Source organism: Schistocerca nitens, chromosome 2, assembly GCF_023898315.1.
Source record: "Schistocerca nitens isolate TAMUIC-IGC-003100 chromosome 2, iqSchNite1.1, whole genome shotgun sequence".
Classification (NCBI taxonomy): Eukaryota; Metazoa; Arthropoda; class Insecta; order Orthoptera; family Acrididae; genus Schistocerca; species Schistocerca nitens.
In genome coordinates, this window is record NC_064615.1 from 579,570,990 (window position 1) to 579,594,933 (window position 23,944).

Here is a 23,944-nt window from a genome sequence, read left to right on the forward strand (position 1 = left end):
ATGAGAAATTTGGTGATTTCGATTTCGTGAAAAGATCTCGCCCGCAACGAAAAACGCTTTTCTAAAAATGTTTCTCGCATATTCAGCCGGCTGAATATCCGAGAAATACTGCAAATTTTCCTGCAGTGGGAGAATCTAAAATCACACAACAAACGTTTTTGCTTTAATGATTACCACTCCTGCTCGCTTATCATACCAGTTCCACACTCTCCCCTGTTTTGTGATAGTAACTCGTCTTTGAACAATGTCGATCTCCTCCATAACCCTTTCTGGTAGAGATCCCGTAACACGCTGCAATACAACAGAAGAGAATCGATAAGCAGTGTGTAGGCAATCTCTTTAGTACATTTACCTGTATTTTTGCTCCTTCAAGTGCTTTGCAAATATAACGAAGTATTTGATTCACCTTCTTCATAATCTTTTCTATGTGATGCTCCAGTTTAAGTTGTTCGTAATTGCAGTCCCTGGGTGTTTTGTTGAATCAACAACCTTTAACTCCTCATAATTTATCGTGTAACCGAATTTTTTTTCGCACTCATGTAGAGGACCTCACACTTTTAATTTTTCAGGGTCAATTGCCACTCATCGCGCCATACAGATATCTTGTTAAAATCATTTTGCTCTCCTGACGACTTTCGTAGACGGTAAACGATAGCATGATCTACGAATAATCGAAGAGGGTTCCTCGGATTGTCTTCTACATTATATATAGATTTATATAGATTAAAAACATCGAATGGCCTACAAGCTTCCTTAGGGGACCCCAGATACAACTGAAGTCTCACTCTGTATCATGACGTGTACAAGATGTTTGTAAAGGCATTTCGTTACAAGTTCCATAGATCACTTGAAGGATTTTTGTATCGAAATGCTGTGGAACAAGTGTGTTTACAGAATATGTACACATTATTAGCTTCGGTTTATTACTACACCCTACTGGCCATTTAGAAGTTCATAAATAGTACAATGACCTAGATTTAACAATAATGAATGTGTAATTTTTCTGTCCTACTCATGTAAATACGCTTAAGACTAGGCTGGCTTTTTCTACAAGATACTACTTTTTAAATAAAAATACGTCTCTGGAACAGAAGGAATTACCTGGGAGAAATGATTTTAAAAAATGGTTCAAATGGCTCTGAGCACTATGGGACTTAACAGCTATAGTCAACAGTCCCCTAGAACGGAGAACTACTTAAACCTAACTAACCTAGGGACATCACACAACACCCAGTCATCACGAGGCAGAGAAAATCCCCGACCTCGCCGGGAATCGAACCAGGGGACCCGGGCGCGGCAAGCGAGAACGCTATCGCACGACCACGAACTGCGGACAGAAATGATTTTAGGTTAGATACAAAAATTGCTTTACCACCTGTCAGTCATTTTATGTTGTTGCGCAAATGATCAAAAAAGTTTGCTGATGTAATTTGAACTCTTTTCTGAGCCACTGACAGCTTTAAAAATGAGTTGCTGATGCATATTGAACTCTTTTTCTAAGCCACTGAAAGCTTTAATAAAGAGTAATATAGAACATTTTTTTAATTCTAGTGTTGCAGATATGAGCAGCACTATTCTTTACAAATTGTGGTGGCTTAATTAAGACGAATATCATTATCGAGTGTATACAGGGTGTTTTCAAAGCCTTTGCATCAAACGTGTAGGGGCGATAGAAGACGCCATGGGGAACAACTTTCGTCAGAGACAAAATGTTCGCCGACACCAGGCGTCCTTTTGCATTGGTTATGCCCCTGACAGATGGCAGGACACAGGCACACCGCGGTGTGTGTATGCCTCTTTGTTGCCCATTATTCAATCATTTCCTTCGTATGAAGGGAAATAAGAAAACGAAAATTAACATTCCTAATTCACTACTGAAATATCTTTCTCCACTCCTTAATATTTCCTTGCTGACAGCAAACTGGCAATGGTGCATCGGAAATAAGCTACATGACTGCCTGGAGAAGTTCCATACGTTGACCGTAGGCGTGTTACTGGCTCGGGGAGAAGACGGCATGGATCCTTTAGTATTGAATAGCGACGCAATTTCTGTGGGGTAAGTAGTATGCAGTACACCTGGTTTGTAGTCTCTGCTATAATCCATTCATGATAAGAATAAAACTGATGTAAGCATTGCACTATGTATTCTTCCGCGTTTGTTGAAATCTCATTGGATTTCCGTTTCACGTGGGACTGCAGCCAAGCTGTCTCGAGTACTCGCGCACATCGACTTGCGATAGTACGGGACAACACCTTTACCGGCGGATAACTTGGACAGCTGCAATTCACACGTAAAAAGAGACGAGCGGAGGAGCAATGCGGCTACGAATGCCATTTAATTTTTAAGCAGAATGAAATAATACACTGCAAATCTCCAGCAATACGCTCCGTAGATGTCTAGACGAAAAGCGCAGCACGTTATAGGTTTTAGCTAACGTACTATTGTAATTAAAAACAAGAGCAATGAAAATAGGGTTTTCTTCTGCATAAGCTGTGTGTAACGTAAGAGAGTATTGAAGTATTTCACCGTACAGTTAAATATTGAAACCACTGAAGGTATTACTTACAGTCAGTCGTCTGGTAATCTCTTAGCTCCTTCCTTGTCCGAATCCGAGAAAAACATTTCAGTTCTGGAAGTGTCACCTGCTACGTTGATAACGAGCCTGTCAACAACAGAATCCACGAAGCCAAACAGGCGCAGCATTTTCTCTTCTTCTTTTATGACGAACCGTTCTATATCCCACCAGCGTTCGGCAGTGACACGTGAAAAAGCTGTGTGGCGGTGACGTGTGAAAAAGCTGCGTGCGTTAGTTCCAGTACGTCTACCAGCTAAACAGTTTGTTTACTTCTCGGGCCAAATCCCATAGCTTGGTTCCAGATCAGTTGTGTTGGCTTCATATTGTAATGGTACAGTAGCAAACGTAAAAATGTATTTGTCTGATGTACTCCATACTGTGAAAATGATTGTTTTTGATGTTTCTACGATACTTACTACATCTGTGGTATAAGACGATGGACATAGTCCAGATAAAGAGGATTTGGTTTTTCATTTGCCTTAAAAAATTAAATTGTTTTGTTTTCTTAATTTAAGCAAGTTTTATCAACGGGAACAGTCTTTGATCGATAATTAAGAATTTTTATTTGAAATGGAAACACATTTCGCGTCCAATATGTAATTAGAAACAAGAAGACGTGCATTATTCATAAAAATGATGATGAGTTTTATAAATATGAGATGTAGGTATTTCAAATTGAACGAGAAAAAAATATGATACTGGGGGGGCCCCGTGTTCGGGCTCGTGTTTCACTGCGAAACAGAAAGCAGCCTCAGACATTTTCATAGTGCGCATTAACAGCGCGACAATCAGAGTACAACGCTGCAGAGGCTGTGACTGTACATGATTTTTGAAATAAAAGCTACGTAGTTGATGGCTGTTAATACATTTGAATATCTTATAATTTGATTTAACGCAACTTAGTAATAAGATATCTAATACATAAGTAGGACCTACCTGCAAAACTGTAACAACACCAGTGTAGTGTGCTACGGCTTCTGACCAATCATCGCGTTTGTGTTTGTCTACTTCAGGTTTATTCTTATGATGAACGGTTTATAGTACGGTGAAATTTATCGTTCCAGAGTCGGTGAATATTAAAGCACGCCTAGCGTCGCTGGAAAGTGTCAGGAACAGTTTCTCTCTAAAAAGTTTTGTTCCCCATGAAGAGATCTAAAGTTCCTAGACCTTTGACGCAAAGGGTGATTCATTTGAACCTACCGATGTCGTTCCACGCAACCGCGCAATTCTATATATGGCTTTCAAATACCATGCGCGAGATTTTCATATTCTCTATCTCGCCACACGAAAACTGTTATTCCTACAGAATAAATGAGTAGGAATTTTTTGTATAAAATTCAGTGTATTTAAATTTTGCACTGGGATACATTTTCGACAGAGGTCACACTCAGACCCCACCGGCCAGGACTTCTAGTATGATGTTCATGGCAATCCCTCCTACTACTCTTTCAAAATTTTCGACCTTTTCTGGTCTTCATTGACTGGCCTTATTACTCCACCGACTTAGTCGAGCATTTATTAATTGTTAAACTGACGTTCGTGTAAATTTTATGTAACAATTTTGTTAATTTTAACAGCTTGAAAGAAATAATTATAAGGTTTTATTCGGGCCCTCTGACTACGAAGCTACCGTGCTTGTAAGGGTTAAGTTTGTATCGAATCGTCAAAGTAAATAGTTTTAGCGTTGCTTTGATAAAAGTCGTTCCTTTCATTACCCTCATAGGTACATTTAAATCAACAACGTGAACGAAATAGCCGACTGTGCTGGTGGCGTAATAGCCCAGACAATAGAGACCAAAAAAGATCAACTATCGGGAATAATACGAGAAATCGGAAGAGTCGGAAATTTTTGTACATTGTTAGGAGTGCCATGAGCAACATACCAGAAATCCTGACTGGTGCTGCGGTGGAAGTGCGCTTGGAGGTCACTATTGTACTTTTTTTTTAATAACTCGATAACAGTGGTCTCTAACGAAAACACATCATCCCAGGACAAAATCTGACTGCATGTAGTTTCCTACGAAAAGGTCCTGCTCATTTTTTCTACAGGACTAAGAGCTAACGCGTAGCGAACAACCAAATATGAAAATCTCTCAAGTGATTTTTGAAGGCCAGATATAGAATTGCGGGATGCATAAAACGACATCGGTAGAAGCAGCTAAATCACCCTGTAGATTGTGATGGTGCAGTTAAAATGCCTGAAAATGATAGGCGGATGAACAGAACTGTTACTGCTACTGCTGCAGCAGGTGTACAGAAATATGGAAACAGCAAGAAAAACACAACACATTACCATACCTAATACGATATAGGAAAACTGCTGGCATTCAAAACAGCTAAGACAGCCTCCTGTCGTCTCGTGATCGGTAAATGCAGGTTCTGTATTGTTTTCAGAAGTATCATATACCACTCCTCCTGTAAAATTGTGGCAACTTCACGTAACGATGATCGACATGGACAGCGATCACGCACCCTTCTCTGCCAAGCAGACCACAAAGGCTCAATAATATTGACATCTGGTGACTGTCATGGCCTGGGGATATACGGCAGGTCATCCTTGTTCTCATGTAACCAGTCCTGAACTATGCGAGCTATGTGAATAGGGGCCTTGTCGTCTTAAAGCTCAGCATGGGGGAACAAACACTGCACCATGAAATGGACCTAATCAGCCAAAATGGTCGCATAATCCTTGTCAGCGATGCGACCTCGCAGAGTAACCATGGGGCCCATGGGATACAACGATATGGCTGCCAAAATCCTCTCCGAACCCCCACCATGTTTCACTCTTGGAATGTAAACTCGGCCACAATTTGAAAACAGTGTGGAACAAGACACATCTGACGAAATGAAATTCTTCCATTGCTACATGTGCATCACTGATGTATGGTTTTGGAATTCCAGTTCGAACTGCAGTTCCCTATTGCTGGAGCTCCTTTCGTGTTGTTCCGGTGCAGGCAGGCATCGCGAGTGCGACATTCAGTTCTGCAGTGACTTTTGCAGCTGTTGTTCTCTCTCCGTTCGTCACAATCCTCTTCAGCGACTTTCCGTCACGATCACTCAACAAGCACTTCCGTCCGCGTTGTGACTTAGCTAAAGTTGCTCTACATAAATGACGTAGTAAATGGTAGTATTACCGGTAATATTGGTAGCATTTCTAGGACAGGAAACATAAATGAATGTGCAAGAGAGAAATTGGGAGGCGACCACTTCTCTTTGTTATTTTTCGTTTTCTTGGCTGTTTGGTTTGCATATAATTATAACCACACACCAGTCATTGTAAGACTACTGTTTATTTTATATCCTTGCAGAATATAAACTGCGTTTTATAAGTAAGAAAAATTTGTTGATCACGTAACTTCTGCGCTTTTATGTAACCAAAGCAGTTGTTTTTTGTGCAGGTACACTTTACACGCACAAACACAGGGTGCACAGGGTGAATCATCTAACACTTGCACCGCAAATATTGCAGAAATGCACAGCGACACTGATGTGTGGTTTTCACAGAATGGATTGGTATGCAGGAGCTCGTATTGTAAGCCAATCAAGATATTGTAATAATATTTAGAATGTGTATTTTTTGTAGAAATATACACTGTTTTAAATAGAACAATGCTTGTTGACTATGGTCATCAGTCCCCTATAACTTGGAACTACTTAAACCTAACTAACCTAAGGACATCACACAACACCCAGTCGTCACGAGGCAGAGAAAATTCCTGACCCCGCCGGGAACCGAACCCGGGAACCCGGGCGCGGGAAGCGAGAACGCTACCGCACGACCATGAGCTGCGGACACACACACATTTGTACAATATCTGTGGCAGCACACACTAAAGAACAATAGAAGTGTATACACCAGCTATGTGGATTATGAGCAGTAACGAGAGAATTGACAGTTACAGGTTGTGTTCAAAATGACCACCGGCAGTGGCAATACACCCTTCCAGTCTGGTATGGAACGACTGCTGCACATGTGCCAGCGTTTCAGCAGAGACGTCCAAGCAGGCTGCAGTAATATGTCGTTGCATATCAGCGGGTGTAGTCTGTATGCCTCGGCATGCAGCGTCTTTCAGCTTTCCCCTAGCAAAAAGTCTACAGACGTCAAATCTAGGGAAAGGGACGGCCAAGGTGCAGATCCTCTGCCTCCAATCCAACGATTTGGAAACAGTTGGTAAAGACATGCTGCAGTACTTTGTGCACTATGGGCTGAACTGCCATAATGTTGGTATCTCAAGTTCCTCCTAGTCTGCAGAGGAAGGTCTTCTATTATCCACGAGTGAGGGTCCGTTAGGAGGCTGCGAGGCTTGTGCATGTTCAGTGTTCCGTCTATGAAAAACAGACCTATGAGCTGATTGACGGTTCACTATCCCACACCGCACGTTTTCACTCCACGGATGCCGACGTTCCAACTGACAAAGCCAACGGGGATTGTCAACAGGCCAATAGTGCATGTTTCGCTGTTTACCTGGCCACGATTGATACATGTGGCTTCATCTCTAAACAAGATAAATGATACATCTGGGACATTCTGTCTTGAAGCCCATGTAAGTAGTTAACACGATTCTCATGATCGTTCCCTGGCAGCTCTTGATGGAGAGAGATATCATAGGGATGGAACCCATGTCGATGGAGAAAGCATAGGACGCTTGCTGACTCGTGCCACTTTCTCGTGCGACTGCAATCAATTCCCCCCTCTTCTGTCGTCACTTTTTTCCATATGTTACATTGTCTAGGTGTTACACTACCACCGTCACTTACCTGTTTGAAGAGGTTGATAAATAAGTGCCGAGATAGTTGACAATAGGAATATCTCGCCGCATACACCGTACAAGAACGAACTGCACTCAACCCACACTCTGCATACACCAAGAGCTTGTCGGCTTTTTCTGCATTGGTAAATCCCATCGTCCGCTGACGATCTACTGCTTGGACTGCCACACATTAACTAACTAGCAAGTCGTAGCGCACTCAAGGAACACACAAGCACACTGTAAGCAAACATACAACATTGTACCCAGCAACTATTCAGGTTGAATGGCACAAGCAAGTGTCGATGTGGAAACTTTTCAAAATACGATACCTCGTAAACGACTCGCACTAGAGTCCTGCAACAAACACCGCTGTCATTCTAATTTACAATACTTTTAATCTGGTAATGTCAATAGGCATTGCTCCATTTAAAAAACGTGTGTTTGCACAAAAATATACTTTCTAAATATTATTACAATCTGTCTATTGGATAACAGTAAGAGGCCCTGACTACCAATCTATCCTGTGAAAAGCGCACATCGATAGCACTTTCCATTTGTGCAATATTTGTGGTGTAAGTCTTAGGTGAATCATCCTATGTATATAATAATTATTATTTTGTACTCGACAGAATGTTCATCAAGGCAAGAGTTTCTACTTATTACTGGTAAATGCGGAACTTGTTTATGAATAATAGAAACATGTTTTATACATGTTAGAAGGACTATTGAAGCGATATGTGATATGTTTTTGTGTTGTAGTTTTTTCTATTTCATCTTTTTGTTGAAGAAATAGCGTTTCTAGCGCTATATCATAAATCCGTATTCTTTTGTTTGTTTTTACTACAACATCCTTCTGTTCCACGTTACAAATCAACAGTTGTTGAATAAAACCTGATTTAAACACTGACAATTTCAATTTTACTATGGATACTGTATTTTTTAAAGTAACAGACAGGAGGGTAATTAAGTGGACAAAAATGTTCCTTAGGTTGCCGGATCCTTCATATATCCTCATTCAATTTCTAGATCGTTCACCACTTCCAATTTTTAGGGGAATCTAGCAAGACACTGATCACATACGTAAAGAAAGAGATCGGTATGAGATAACACCCTATAGGTATGCAGTGCACTTAATGTACAAGAAACGCGGGTACAACTTTAACTGATCAAAGCTAGCAGTAAAACTGCTATGGTCTACACTCACTTACGATAGCCTAATGTTATCTACGTTAGTTTTACAACTGTAATTTACAGACAAGGACAGAGGTATGGAGTCCAGTCTATGTTCGACGTCATCATGCAATAATCACTCACAGATGGCAGGTGGCAGCAATAGCAGTGGAGGATATATAAAGCGTGTTGGGGGATGCAGAAAACAGTGCAATGGTTACAGAAATGCGGAAACAGAGGGATTTATCTGATGTCCAAAAGGATATGGTCATTGGCTTTCGGGTCATGGGTGGAAGCATTTTGCAGACGGCTAAGTTTATAAACTGTTCGCATGCCACTGTTATTAAAGTATACAGTGCACAGCAAAATGGCGCTTATCCAAATCCGACGCTGAAGCAACTTTGGTGCATCACAAGCCGTAGATGACAGGCACGAATAATGGCTGCGGAGATGTGTATGGGAGAATAGACGTGCAGCTGTTGAGCAAGTGACTGCCCAGATGAACCGAGGGGATAACAACGGCGTCTCCTCGACGACTGTTCAATGAACATTGCTGCATATGGTCCTCTATAGCAGGTGCCTCATTCAGACATCCGTGGTCACCGCCGTTCATAGTTGACGAATGCAGAAATTTGCATGCCGATGCCGCAACTGGACGTCGACTGAGAGGCGACAGGTGACGGCAAGAAAGGAAGAATGAATTGATTGTTGGTGTTAGTAACGATAATCCTCCTTTACCTCCTCTGCATTACTGCAGATGACGTGTCACTGAGCACATTTGTTCCTGTGCATGCAGTACATGTGAGGTGCGTAGTTGTTTCCACTGCACTGTGTGGAATACGAAGGTTCTGTTATAGTTCACTAACCTGCTGTCTTCAAGTTGATGGCCGGCCGCGGTGGCCGAGCGGTTCTAGGCGCTCAATCCGGAACCGCGCGACTGCTACGGTCGCAGGTTCGAATCCTGCCTCGGGCTTGGATGTGTGCGATGTCCTTAGGTTAGTTAGGTTTAAGTAGTTCTAAGTTCTAGGGGACTGATGACCTCAGATGTTAAGTCCCATAGTGCTCAGAGCCATTTGAACCATTTTTCAAGTTGATGTCCCCAGCGCAGAAAACAGCACGCAGGTCGTAGGTTCTGTATCTTGAGGCTGAAACTGACTTTTAGCGAGGTTCTGTTCTGAAATAATGTATCACTTCTTAGGGTTGCCATTCGCGTATTTTAATATAGCCACACGAGAAGACTACATGATCTTAATACAACACATTCTGATACAGTGAAGTACATGATCAAACACAATGTTTATGAAAATGTAGCTTTACACTATTTGTGGCACGTGTCTGTGTGTGCCTCATGACTACCGGAGTGAATCTTTTAATACTGAATACTGGCAAACACATCCTGCGACAGACAACATGTCTGTTCTTCTCGACTGCCTAATTCAGAGTGACCAACAGCCCGAAACACTTCGCGCGCCATACCCGAAAAGGCGTGACCCGAACGATTCCAAAGCACTTCGTCTGCAATTTCGTCAGTCTTTTGTTTTTGATTTAAATTGTTTTTAATAATTCTAAAATGACTGATTGATAGTCAGCTGCTGAGAGATATTTATATCAAAAAGTGAAGTCATTCCAATGAGTAGTTTAACTAATAATAATAACTATAATTTTGGCGCCCTTGCTCCGAACACAGCAGCCAATCACAGAGCAGTAGCATTATGCTGGCGGTCTTTCCCACGGGAATGGTACCGAATCTAACATCTGTCACAGGTACCTCACACCACATTTCGTCATCTACAGGGTGCGTCAAAAAAATGTATACACACTTTGAAGCGTCACAGAAAATTTATTTCCCGTTCTACAATGTTAAATTTCTGGAAATGGAAAGCTTAAAGTCCAATTGGAAAAATAAATGTGATTAATGTTCAAACTGGTGGCCTTCAGCATCAATACATTTCTGAGTAAGAGTCACCACTGATTCCGTACATCGTACCAAAGTGTCGAATGAGATTTCTGTGCACATCACCTGAATCTCATTCCAAAGTGTGTCCAGATTACGTGGTTTACATTTGTACACTTCATCTTTTACTGTGCCCCATAAGAAGAAATCCTGCGGCGTGAGGTCTGGAGAGCGTGCAGGAATCTCGATTGGTCCGCTGCGTCCTATCCACTGGCATGGCACATTATGATCCAGGTATGCTCGTACATCCCTATGATAGTGTGGCGGGACACCATCTTGTTCGAAATAAAACTCATCATTACCGTATAATGCACAAATGCCAGGGAATATGGAGTCAGCAAGCATTGTTAGGTACGTTTCTCCAGTAACAGTATCTTCAAAGTGGAAAGGCCCAATGAGTAGTCCCCTTGCACACACCACACATTTACACCAGGCAAATTCACAGCCTTTTCAACTGTAATCTGAGGATTATCTTCAGCCCAGTCCACACAATTGTGCCTATTGACAGTTCCATTGAGTTTGAATTGGGCTTCATCCGACCAAATTATGCTACCCATAAATGCTGGTTCACGTCTCACCATCTCCTGAACCCATTCACAAAATTCTAACCTTCGATCTGGATCGTCGTCACTTAGTTGTTGCACCAGCCTTGGAATGTACACACGGAACTTGCCTTTCTTCAGAATGTGTAGCACAGTACTAGCACTTACATTACTCTCACGTGCCGCTTGCCTAGAAGATTTTTGAGGCGAATGCTGAAACAGTTCCAAGACCACACTTGTAGCTGTACGACGTCGCCCTGATCGACCTTTATGCACATCACACACTGTTTCACGAATTTCGAATTTGTCTCGTAGACGTGTAATTGTTAACCTTGAAGGTGGTTCTGTACCATACTCACTTCTCCACTGCCTTCGAACCGCAGCTACATTCTCAAACTCCCAGTACCACTTAATTATCTGCTTCCGCATTTCAAAGCTCAAGCGCACGTCCGCCATGTTGCAGTTACTTCCTTGCCACTGCTGCCACCTGTTGAAGGAACATAACATTACTTTCTCACAGATATTTAAACTTGTAGAACGCGAAATAAATTGTCTATGACAGTTCAAAGTGTGTATACATTTTTTTGACGCACCCTATATATACTTCTTGCATCTCCACTGCTCTGGGAACAGCTTCTTGGAGCCTAATACGATGGCTGACTAAGCCAGAAATATTACAAGGTGTCCTGTTCGGATAAATTTCGTTTAATGGTGGTGTATACGGCGTGAAACGTCCGAAAGCAAACACTCCGGTCACTTATCTTACGGAAGGACTCACCGTATGAGCACCGACAAATCGCCCACATTCGCATGTACTTACCCCCACACAGTGCACCCCAACTAGTCAGAACACTGTTATGAACACGACTGAGACTCGCAATGTATTGAGAACACTGCACGGGTGCCGTTCGCTATGAAAGCGCAGGCTCGGCTAGCACCTGCATTTATGTTCCAATATGAACTTCTCGCCGTGTTCGCACACTTTTTTCCAACCCCTGCAGGTGCGGTGAGGAGCGCGTGGTGACGTGGCGCGGCGCGGGCGGCTCGGTGCTGAAGCACAACGTGCGCTTCCTGTGCCTGCTGGGCGTGTGGCCGGCGTGCCGCGGCAGTGCCTACCACGCCTTCAGCGCGCTGGTGGTGGCGCTGTGCGGCACGCACATGGCCTTCGTGGTGCTGGGCGTCGGCCAGGGCTCGGAGGACCTGCAGGAGACGACGCTGGCGCTGACGAACGCGTTCGCCGTGAGCGGCGGCGCCGCCAAGGTGGCGCTGCTGCTGCGCGGCCGCCGCCGCTTCTACGCGCTCGTGCGCCGCCTCGACCGGCTCGTGGCTGCGCAGGCCGACCACCGGCGCGCAGACGCCCGCCGGCAGGCCGTGTTCGACGCGTTCCACAGGAAGGCGGTGCGCCTCACGTTCCTCCTGCACACCTACCTCTTCCTGCTGTCCTTCGTCTGGTTCCCGATGCCGCTGATCGCCCAGCGGGGCGAGCGGAGGCTGCCGTTCGTGCAGCTGTCGTGGCTCGACACGAGCCAGCTAACCGTCTACGCGGCCACCTACACCCTGCAGTGCGCCGGCACCTTCCTGCTCGCCTTCGCCACCGTCAGCGTCGACTGTTTCTTCGTGGCCATCATGGTCCACGTCTCCGTACAACTGAGAATTCTATCGTCCCGCATAAACGCTTTGGGACTTGGCACTAACCTCGCCGGGTCGGCGAGGAACTTCGAAAGAGACGTGAGTGGGGAGGCGTCGGATATTCAGCAAGACATGTACAGAGAGTTTCGCTTGTGTATTCAGTACCACCAAGATATCTTAAGGTATGTTAGCAAGTAATTTTTTTATTTATTTCTTTACTCGTTGCTATTTACGTGTAACAAGCACCTAGGAGGGAAGACAGGTATGAACTTTCACAATATGAAATTATACAGGGTGTTACAAAAAGATACTGCCAAACTTTCAGGAAACATTCCTCACACACAAATAAAGAAAATATGTTAGGTAGACATGTGTCCGGAAACGCTTAATGTCCATGTTAGAGCTCATTTTAGTTTCGTCGGTATGTACTGTACTTCCTCGATTCACCGCCATGATTTCATACGGGATACTCTACCTGTGCTGCTAGAACATGTGCCTTTACAAGTACGACACAACATGTGGTTCATGCACGATGCAGCTCCTGCACATTTCAGTCGAAGTGTTCGTACGCTTCTCAACAACAGATTCGGTGACCGATGTATCGGTAGAGGCGGACCAATTCCATGGCCTCCACGCTCTCCTGACCTCAACCCTCTCGACTTTCATTTATGGGGGCATTTGAAAGCTCTTGTATACGCAACCCCGGTACCAAATGTAGAGACTCTTCGTGTCCGTATTGTGGACGGCTGTGATACAATACGCCATTCTCCAGGGCTGCATCAGCACATCAGGGATTCCATGCGACGGAGGGTGGATGCATGTATCCTCGCTAACGGAGGACATTTTGAACATTTCCTGTAACAAAGTGTTTGAAGTCACGCTGGTGCGTTCTGTTGCTGTGTGTTTCCATTCCATGATTAATGTGATTTGAAGAGAAGTAATAAAATGAGCTCTAACATGGAAAGTAAGCGTTTCCGGACACATGTCCGTCTTCAGGCTGCTGCCTCGGAGTGTAGCGGCAGTGGGGAGTCTGGTGCGTCGCATGGTACACCCCAGGTGTTACATGCTTCACCCACTGTCCCTGCTGTCGAGACATCTTCGCGGGTACCGGGCGCGGTTGGGCCACCCTCTCCCCAAGGGGAGTGGCGGGTTCAGCGGCGTTCGCGGCGCACGAGGTGGAGGGTAAATGTGGAGGCTAGCCGTGTGGCACCGCCCGCTCTGCCTGTGAGTGGACATGTGGCCGCTCCTTCAGCAAGGTCCGAGCAGGCACACGGGGGGAGGGGTTTATTAGTTATTGGGAGCTCCAACGTTAGGCGGGTGATGGAGCCCCTTAGGGAAATAGCGGAAAGGTCGGGGAAGAAGACCAGTGTTCACTCTGTCTGCTGGCCGGGGGGTCTCATCCGAGATGTGGAGGAGGCCCTACCGGCGGCGATAGAGAGCACTGGGTGCACCTGACTGCAAATTGTTGCTCATGTCGGCACCAATGACTCCTGCCGTCTGGGTTCAGAGGTCATCCTCAGTTCCTACAGGCGGTTGGCGCAATTGGTGAAGGCGGAAAGCCTCGTTCGCGGGGTGGAATCAGAGCTAACTATTTGTAGTATCGTTCCCAGAACCGATCGCGGTCCTCTGGTTTGGAGCCGAGTAGAAGGCTGAAACCAGAGGCTCAGACGATTCTGCGGAGATCTGGGGTGCAAATTTCTCGACCTCCGCTATCGGGTGGAGAAATGTAGGGTCCCCCTGAATAGGTCAGGCGTGCGCTACACGCCGAAAGCGGCTACAAGGGTATCGGAGTACGTGTGGAGTGCACATGGGGGTTTTTTAGGTTAGACAATTCCCTCCCTAGGCCCGACAAGACGCCTCCTGAGATGCGGCAAGGTAGGAGTAGGCAAAATGCAACAGGGAATAGCTAATGTGCTAATACTAAACTGCAGGAGTGTCTATAGAAAGGTCCCAGAACTGCTCTCATTAATAAACGGTCACAACGCCCATATAGTACTAGGGACAGAAAGTTGGCTGAAACCAGACGTAAGCAGTAATGAAATCCTAAACTCAGATTGGAATGTATACCGCAGAGACAGGCTGGACAGTGAAGGGGGAGGCGTGTTTATAGTGATAAGAAGTGCAATAGTATCGAAGGAAATTGACGGAGATCCGAAATGTGAAATGATTTGGGTGAAGGTCACGGTTAAAGCAGGCTCAGACATGGTAATTGGATGTCTCTATAGGCCCCCTGGCTCAGCAGCTGTTGTGGCTGAGCACCTGAAGGATAATTTGGAAAATATTTCGAGTAGATTTCCCCACCATGTTATAGTTCTGGGTGGAGATTTTAATTTTCCGGATATAGACTGGGAGACTCAAACGTTCATAACGGGTGGCAGGGACAAAGAATCCAGTGAAATTTTTTTAAGTGCTTTATCTGGAAACTACCTTGAGCAGTTAAACAGAGAACCGACTCGTGGCGATAACATATTAGACCTCCTGGTGACAAACAGACCCGAACTATTTGAAACAGTTAACGCAGAACAGGGAATCAGCGATCATAAAGCGGTTACGGCATCGATGATTTCAGCCGTAAATAGAAATATTAAAAAAGATAGGAAGATTTTTCTGTTTAGCAAAAGTGACAAAAAGCAGATTACAGAGTACCTGACGGCTCAACACAAAAGTTTTGTCTCAAGTACAGATAGTGTTGAGGATCAGTGGACAAAGTTCAAAACCATCGTACAATATGCGTTAGATGAGTATGTGCCAAGCAAGATCGTAAGAGATGGAAAAGAGCCACCGTGGTACAACAACCGAGTTAGAAAACTGCTGCGGAAGCAAAGGGAACTTCACAGCAAACATAAACATAGCCAAAGACTTGCAGACAAACAAAAATTACGCGAAGCGAAATGTAGTGTGAGGAGGGCTATGCGAGAGGCGTTCAATGAATTCGAAAGTAAAGTTCTATGTACTGACTTGGCAGAAAATCCTAAGAAATTTTGGTCTTATGTCAAAGCGGTAGGTGGATCGAAACAAAATGTCCAGACACTCTGTGACCAAAATGGTACTGAAACAGAGGATGACAGACTAAAGGCCGAAATACTAAATGTCTTTTTCCAAAGCTGTTTCACAGAGGAAGACTGCACTGTAGTTCCTTCTCTAGATTGTCGCACAGATGACAAAATGGTAGATATCGAAATAGACGACAGAGGGATAGAGAAACAATTAAAATCGCTCAAAAGAGGAAAGGCCGCTGGACCTGATGGGATACCAGTTCGATTTTACACAGAGTGCGCGAAGAAACTTGCCCCCTTTCTTGCAGCGGTGTACCGTAGGTCTCTAGAAGAGCGTATCGTTCCAAAGGATTGGAAAAGGGCACAGGTCATCCCCGTTTTCAAGAAGGGACGTCGAACAGATGTGCAGAACTATAGACCTATATCTCGAACGTCGATCAGTTGTAGAATTTTGCAACACGTATTATGTTCGAGTATAATGACTTTTCTGGAGACTAGAAATCTACTCTGTAGGAATCGGCATGGGTTTCGAAAAAGACGGTCGTGTGAAACCCAGCTCGCGCTATTCGTCCACGAGGCTCAGAGGGCCATAGACACGGGTTCACAGGTAGATGCCGTGTTTCTTGACTTCCGCAAGGCGTTCGATACAGTTCCCCACAGACGTTTAATGAACAAAGTAAGAGCATATGGACTATCAGACCAATTGTGTGATTGGATTGAGGAGTTCTTAGATAACAGAACGCAGCATGTCATTCTCAATGGAGAGAAGTCTTCCGAAGTAAGAGTTATTTCAGGTGTGCCGCAGGGGAGTGTCATAGGACCGTTGCTATTCACAATATACATAAATGACCTGGTGGATGACATCGGAAGTTCACTGAGGCTTTTTGCAGATGATGCTGTGGTGTATCGAGAGGTTGTAACAATGGAAAATTGTACTGAAATGCAGGAGGATCTGCAGCGAATTGACGCATGGTGCAGGGAATGGCAATTGAATCTCAATGTAGACAAGTGTAATGTGCTGCGAATACATAGAAAGATAGATCCCTTATCATTTAGCTACAAAATAGCAGGTCAGCAACTGGAAGCAGTTAATTCCATAAATTATCTGGGAGTACGCATTAGGAGTGATTTAAAATGGAATGATCATATAAAGTTGATCGACGGTAAAGCAGATGCCAGACTGAGATTCATTGGAAGAATCCTAAGGAAATGCAATCTGAAAACAAAGGAAGTAGGTTACAGTACGCCTGTTCGCCCACTGCTTGAATACTGCTCAGCAGTGTGGGATCCGTACCAGATAGGGTTGATAGAAGAGACAGAGAAGATCCAACGGAGAGCAGCGCGCTTCGTTACAGGATCATTTAGTAATCGCGAAAGCGTTACGGAGATGATAGATAAACTCCAGTGGAAGACTCTGCAGGAGAGACGCTCAGTAGCTCGGTACGGGCTTTTGTTAAAGATTCGAGAGCATACCTTCACCGAAGAGTCAAGCAGTATATTGCTCCCTCCTACGTATATCTCGCGAAGAGACCATGAGGATAAAATCAGAGAGATTAGAGCCCACACAGAAGCATACCGGCAATCCTTCTTTCCACGAACAATACGAGACTGGAATAGAAGGGAGAACCTATAGAGGTACTCAGGGTACCCTCCGCCACACACCGTCAGGTGGCTTGCGGAGTATGGATGTAGATGTAGATGTAGAAACATATTTTCTTTCTTTGTGTGTAAGGAATGTTTCCTGGAAGTTTGGCCGTACCTTTTTGTAACACCCTGTATATTTATTACCTAGTAGAATTTAAGTAGTTAACCATTTGCTTAAATCAATCCGATGAACTTCTGCTATGTTTTTGCTTCGCAACATTAATGTTACTTAATGAAATATAATTAATCTCGACTACTGGCCATTAAAGTTGCTGCACCACTAAGATGACGTGATACAGACGCGAAATTTAACCGACAGGAAGAAGATGCTGTGATATGCAAATGGTTAGCTTCTCGGAGCATTCACACAAGGTTGGCGCCGGTGGCGACGCCTACAACGTGCGGACATGAGGAAAGTTTCCAACCGATATCTCATACACAAACAGCAGTTGACCGGCGTTGCCTGGTGAAACGTTGTTGTGATGCCTCGTGTAAGGAGGAGAAATGCGTACCATCACGTTTCCGACTTTGATAAGGTCGGACTGTAGCCTATTGCGATTGCGGTTTATCGTATCGCGACATTGCTGCTCGCGTTGGTCGAGATCCAATGACTGTTAGCAGAATATGGAATCGGTGGGTTTAGGAGGGTAATACGGAACGCCGTGCTGGATGCCAACGGCCTCGTATCACTAGCAGTCGAGATGACAGGCATCTTATCCGCATGGCTGTAACGGATCGTGCAGCCACGTCTCTATCCCTGAGTCAACAGGTGGGGACGTTTGCAAGACAATAACCATCTGCACGAACAGTTCGACGACGTTTGCAGCAGCATGGACTATCAGGTCGGAGACCATGGCTCTGGTAACCCATGACGCTGCATCACAGACAGGAGCGCCTGCGATGGTGTACTCGACTTCGAACCTGGGTGCACGAATGGCAAAACGTCATTTCTTCGGATGAATCCAGGTTCTGTTTACAGCATCATGATGGTCGCATCCGTGTTTGGCGACATCGCGTTGAACGTACATTGGAAGCGTGTATTCGTCATCGCCGTACTGACGTATCACCTGGCGTGATGGTGTGGGGTGCCATTGGTTACACGTCTCGGTCACCTCTTGTTCGCATTGACGGCACTTTGAACAGTGGACGTAACATTTCAGATGTGTTACGACCCGTGGCTCTACCCTTCATTTGATCCCCGCGAAACCCTACATTTCAGCAGGTTAATGCACGACCTCATGTTACAGGTCCTGTACGGGCCTTTCTGGATACAGAAAATGTACGACTGCTGACCTGGCCAACACATTCTCCAGATCTCTCACCAATTGAAAACGTCTGGTCAATGGTGGCCGAGCAACTGCCTCGTCACAATACTTCAGTCACTACTCTTGATGAACTGTGGTACCGTGTTGAAGCTGCATGGGCAGCTGTACCTGTACACGCCATTCAATCTCTGTTTGACTCAATGCCCAGGTGTATCAAGGCCGTTATTACGGCCAGAGGTGGTTGTTCTGGGTACTGATTTCTTAGGATCTACGCACCCAAATTGCGTGAAAATGCAATCACATGTCTGTTCTAGTACAATATATCTGTCCAATGAATACCCGTTTATCAACTGCATTTCTTCTTGGTGTAGCAATTTTAATGGCCAGTAGTGTATTATAACTAACGTTACTCTTCGTGATAATACGAGAGCGAGACGATAGACTAACAGGAAAAAGAAAGACGAAATGGAATGTAATATAAAAGAAGTTCCCACTACCTTAGCCGATCAGGCGGGAGACCTTGAAAAGCTTCAAGCCCTGCATTCCCGATCGCCTGCTGCTCTTAATGTACGAGGGGCCTTCAATAAGTAATGCAACACATTTCGGTTTAAAAACTGCGGAATTTGTTGTAAGACATTGTGAAATATTCACGCTTCAGCCTCTAATACAGTTTCATGAAGTTCCGATAGGTATAGTCTTAAAAATAATGTCTGTGACGGAGGAGGAGGTTAGTGTTTCACACCCCATTGACAACGAGGTCCTTCGAGACGGAGCACAAGCTCGTAATAGGAAAGCATGGGGGAGGAAATCGGCTGTGCCCTTACACAGGGACTATACGAGAATCTGCCTGAAGCGATTTAGGGAAATCAGGATGGCCGGACGCGGGTTTGAACCATCGTCCTCCCGACTGCGAGTTCAGTGAGCTAACCACTCCAACACCTCGCTCGGGGTCTGTGACGGAGGTGTTTCCCAACAAGAGAGGTGTCATCGACTTTCTTTTCCCGGAAAACCAGAGCATCTCAGGTATTTGTAGATTCTTGCACAACGTCTACGGAGATCTGGCAGTGAAGAAACACACGGTGAATCGTTGGAGCGTCTGTCGTCATCGCAAGAAAGTCGCACAAACCTGCCTGTTCTCTCACGTGCTGACCGGCCACACACAGCTGACTCCTGCAGTGATGGAACGTGTGGACACTCATTCGAGCTGATCGACAGATCACAGTCCTTGCCGCCTAAGAGAGGACCATAAACAACCATGAAGGACCATCTGTGTGGAATTTCTTGCGCGTTGCTTTTTTGTCAAAGACCATCACGGTCAATGATACGTGGGTTCATCACTTCGAATCGGAAACAAAACAGCAATCCATAGAGTATCCCACCACCGCTCACCCAAACAAAAAGTTCAAAGCAGCTACCTAAACCGACAAAATCGTGGCGATGGTCTTCTGGGACTCAGATGAGGTTATTCTGTTTAACGTGTGCCCTCATGGTGCAATAATTAGGAAATTGGAGAAACGGCTTCAGCGTGTTCGTCACCACAAAAATGCAAACGAACGTGTCCTTCTCCATGACAACGTAGGCCTCACACAAATCTGTGCACCAGAGAGCAGTTCACAAAACTTCATTGGACTCAATTCACCCTACAGCCCGGATCTCGCACCTTCCGACTTCCATCTGTTGGGCCCAATGAAGGATGCACTCCGTGGCAAGCAGTGAGTGGATGATGGGGATGTTATTGGCGTAACAAGAGGTTGACTTTGACGACGGCCCTCTCAGTAATATGGCATAAGGCCATCACAGTGAATGGAGGTTAAATTGAAAAATCTGTTTTGTAGGAGAATGACTGGGGAATAATATGGTGTATTGGAATCCTGAATAAAATCAAACTGCTTTAGGGGAAAAAAATCTGTTGCATTACTTTTATTGAACGCTCCTCGTGCTAAGGCATGTCTAAGGCCGATGATGTAATGCCATTTCTCTAGCGCTAATAATACAGTACAGTGATCTGAAGCATAATGTATCAGTTGAATATTTGTTTTTGTTTTGATTAGGCCTACATGTTTTCCGTGGCAAATGTTGGCTATAGACAATTATGACCTAGTCTGTCTAACCTAAATTTACATTTAGTGTTATCCACATCTGCGTCCGTGTCAGTAATTTCATCAGTTTGAATACGAGCGTCTTTCATTCGTGCTCTTCGGTTTCGTTATCTGAATGGCCAAGACTTCCTATAAACGCTATAAAGGTCGCAAGTTTTGAAATGCCCATCATTTGTGTCCTAGTAAGTTGGCAGTACTCTATGTCGCACGATTTCCATCTGTTTTCTTTCTGGTTAATAAAGGGGCACTTCACGACAGAACAGCGAGATGTTATAGTGAAAATTTATTACAAATGTAGTGACTGTTGTGCACAGTGTGTTCGCAAAGTCCGCGGAATGTTTGGACAATGTAATGCACCGTATAAAGTGACTGTGATGAGACTGATTCTTAATTTGATAAAACAGATTTTGTAGTGGTCATCAACCCTCGAGACGTCCTCGTGCTACACGTTCTATTTAAAACATTAGTAGAGGCACACTGGGCATACGGGCAAGAATAAACTCTGGCAATGCTTTAGTTTTGCTGACGTCAACATTAGCACTATGTCTTACCACCAAGGTCATTCCAGGAATCCTACCATGCTGAGGCAATAGTGCGTGTTATATTCTTCTGACATCAGCATCAGCACTTCCTTATCTTCAATGCAATTCATTTCCATGCTGGGCCGACTCCCACGCCCACGCTCAGCACCCACCTACATGCAGTGCAGTAGAGAAACTGTGATCTGGTGATGTCACGACAGTGATTTAACATGTAACGCTGACGTAATCGCCAAGTACAGTAAAGTATCAGAATTGCATAAATACCGAAAATTTTGTCAACTAAGTTTGCATAGCTGACTTCTAAATATTCGTTTAAGGACTGGCTCACCAATCATTTCGGTAAATTCCCTTCAAAGCTATACATAATTCGCTATGAAATACTGGAATGGGTAGAAAACATTTTCTTAGAAAATATAAATAATGAATTAGGAATACATACTTGTTGAACGTGAGTTTTACGTTAAATACTATCCCACTATCGAGAAACAAAGTCAAGTCCTGTACCATGTACCAGTTCCTTACTGTCACCAGCAGACAGCTGTACTGTAGAAAACGAGCCTAGCTTGAATTTTGCACCACAAGAGACGGCTACCCGCACTGTAGAAAATGTGCACTGTTTCTTTGTTGTATCATGAGTTCCTTACTGTCGCCAACAAATGGCTGCACTGTAGGAAACGAGATTTGTACTGCTAAATGAAGATAATTGTTCCTGTTATGTACAATGCTTGGTTTAAGACGCAAAAAAGCCATAAATTAATTATTTCCCACATCCATGATGCTTCTCAAATGCTACAATTTTCTTTCCAACCAATCTCCACTTTAGTGATGCTTGTCAGGTGTCACATTATTTTAAACTGTCTATAAAATTACGTCTGAAATGTGAAGAAAGTACAAGCGTTGTAACGTAGATTTCCACGAATACACAGTCGGCAAATTAATGCTCAAAATTCTAAAATATATATCCCAAAGCTAGATTTTCATGCTTAAAACAGTTGACATTTTAGAAGGTAGGCCTAAGGAATATATGTGGTAAAACTAGCCTGACCAAGCTTATAACGGCAGAAAACGACGTGTTAGCTAAAATACTACACTAAGCAGGCAAGCACACAAGCAAATTAACAGTCTGAATGTAATTAATTAGGCCTACTCTTGATGTAAGTCACAGCAGACCCTCAAATTAAATATTTCAGCATTTAAATTGTTCCCAGACACCATTTAAAGGGGACAAACATAATGCATCATATTATTCACTGGAAAAAATGTAATCAATGATATTCATTGCAAATTATTGCTATTATTACAAATGACACAGGCCTACTGGAGGTTTTGTACAATAACAAATTTCGCCGAAGTTTGCAATCAGAACTAAGGTGGCAAGTCTCTCTAAAAGCTTTATAGACTATATATCCTATATTATTTTGCACATTTACGATTACAATAATCTAAAATATCTGCAAAATACGTCGGTAACGTGAAAAGTGCAATGTTCCTACATCATTCTCTGTTAGCACACCGTTGTATGACCAACGACCATTGCTGTACATGCTAAACAAATGCCGCAACATAGATTAAAATGATATTCTCTATAACGTGCAGACATGCAGACACAAATGCGGAAATAGTTGTGTTCTAAAGTTTAGTGGGTCACAACTGAAAATGACGCCAGAGATTCTACCAATCCTTGATGCTGCCACAGCTGAAACGTACAGTTAATATCAAGTCCTCAACCATATTCTTCATGTTCAGGCCTAAATAAGCAAACCTTAAACAAAATAGCTGTAAATATTACGAGGTATAGGTATTCAACATTGGAGTGTGACAGCATGATATTGCTGGTTTGCAGAGACGATGATGTCAACGTGTAATACGCAGAAAAGAGAGAAGAAATAATGTGATTATACAGCAGCAGTAGCAGTAGTTGAAAAGGAAGATACAAGTCGTCGTTTACAGGGACGAAATATTCGATCCATTCCGTAATGGCCTCCAACCTGATAATGTCATGTTCTTTAACCAAGGAAAACGTAAAAGTTTCCCATAGTCACATGTCTGGACACCTTATAAAATCTATAAAGTGTTTACCAATAACTTTGATTACTCCTGGGCTTGTGGTTTGACATTTAAATATATTATATAAGTATAACTCTACCGTTGGATGCCACCCATGTTTAACAGTCAATCCCAACTGTCTTATCGTATAGTATGACCCTAGGTGTCGTTTTATATGCGAGATGTCACCTCCAAGGGAACATTTGGCTCTATCTAGCAAACTTTACTGAACTACTAAAGCATGATGGTTCCTACGACTGCTACATAGCGACAGATTTATAGAGTAGAATAGTATATGTATCCGACGTGTGGTTAGCATACATTAATGATGTCACGGCATATTCTGCAAATTTGCGGAGAATAATAATTTAACGGAATAGTTTAATGGTAAATTCCGCGTTTTGTGACAGAGTGCTAAATCGCGACTGACAGACTGTGGCACTGGCAGTATTATGGAGAAAAAAGTTTCCCCCAGGTTTAATATAGCACTTCTGTGTCGTATTTCTAGTAGTCATAGTAGCTTATTATAGCAGTATGGAGGCAGAATATAGTTAATGGTTTACCTGTAAACCTGTAGACAAACAATAAAAATGTTGCTAAACATCATACAGCGCCTTTTCTGTAAGTTATTCGTTGATGACACCACATGGGAGCAGTTTGCGGAGAGTAGAGCGAAGCATATCGTAAATACTATTTTATGGTGTTTAATAATCTTAAGGAGTCTTGCACA

The 23,944-nt window shown here is 43.8% G+C and overlaps 1 protein-coding gene across 1 annotated transcript in view; it reads left to right on the forward strand.

The window, feature by feature from the left end:
* The window catches only part of LOC126235168 (odorant receptor 43a-like), a 181,950-nt gene that overhangs the window by 104,928 nt on the left and 53,078 nt on the right, over positions 1-23,944 (forward strand). The window contains exon 5 of the mRNA XM_049943901.1: positions 11,995-12,804. Within this exon, the coding sequence (XP_049799858.1) occupies positions 11,995-12,804 (810 nt within the window). The remainder of the gene's footprint in view (positions 1-11,994; positions 12,805-23,944) is intronic.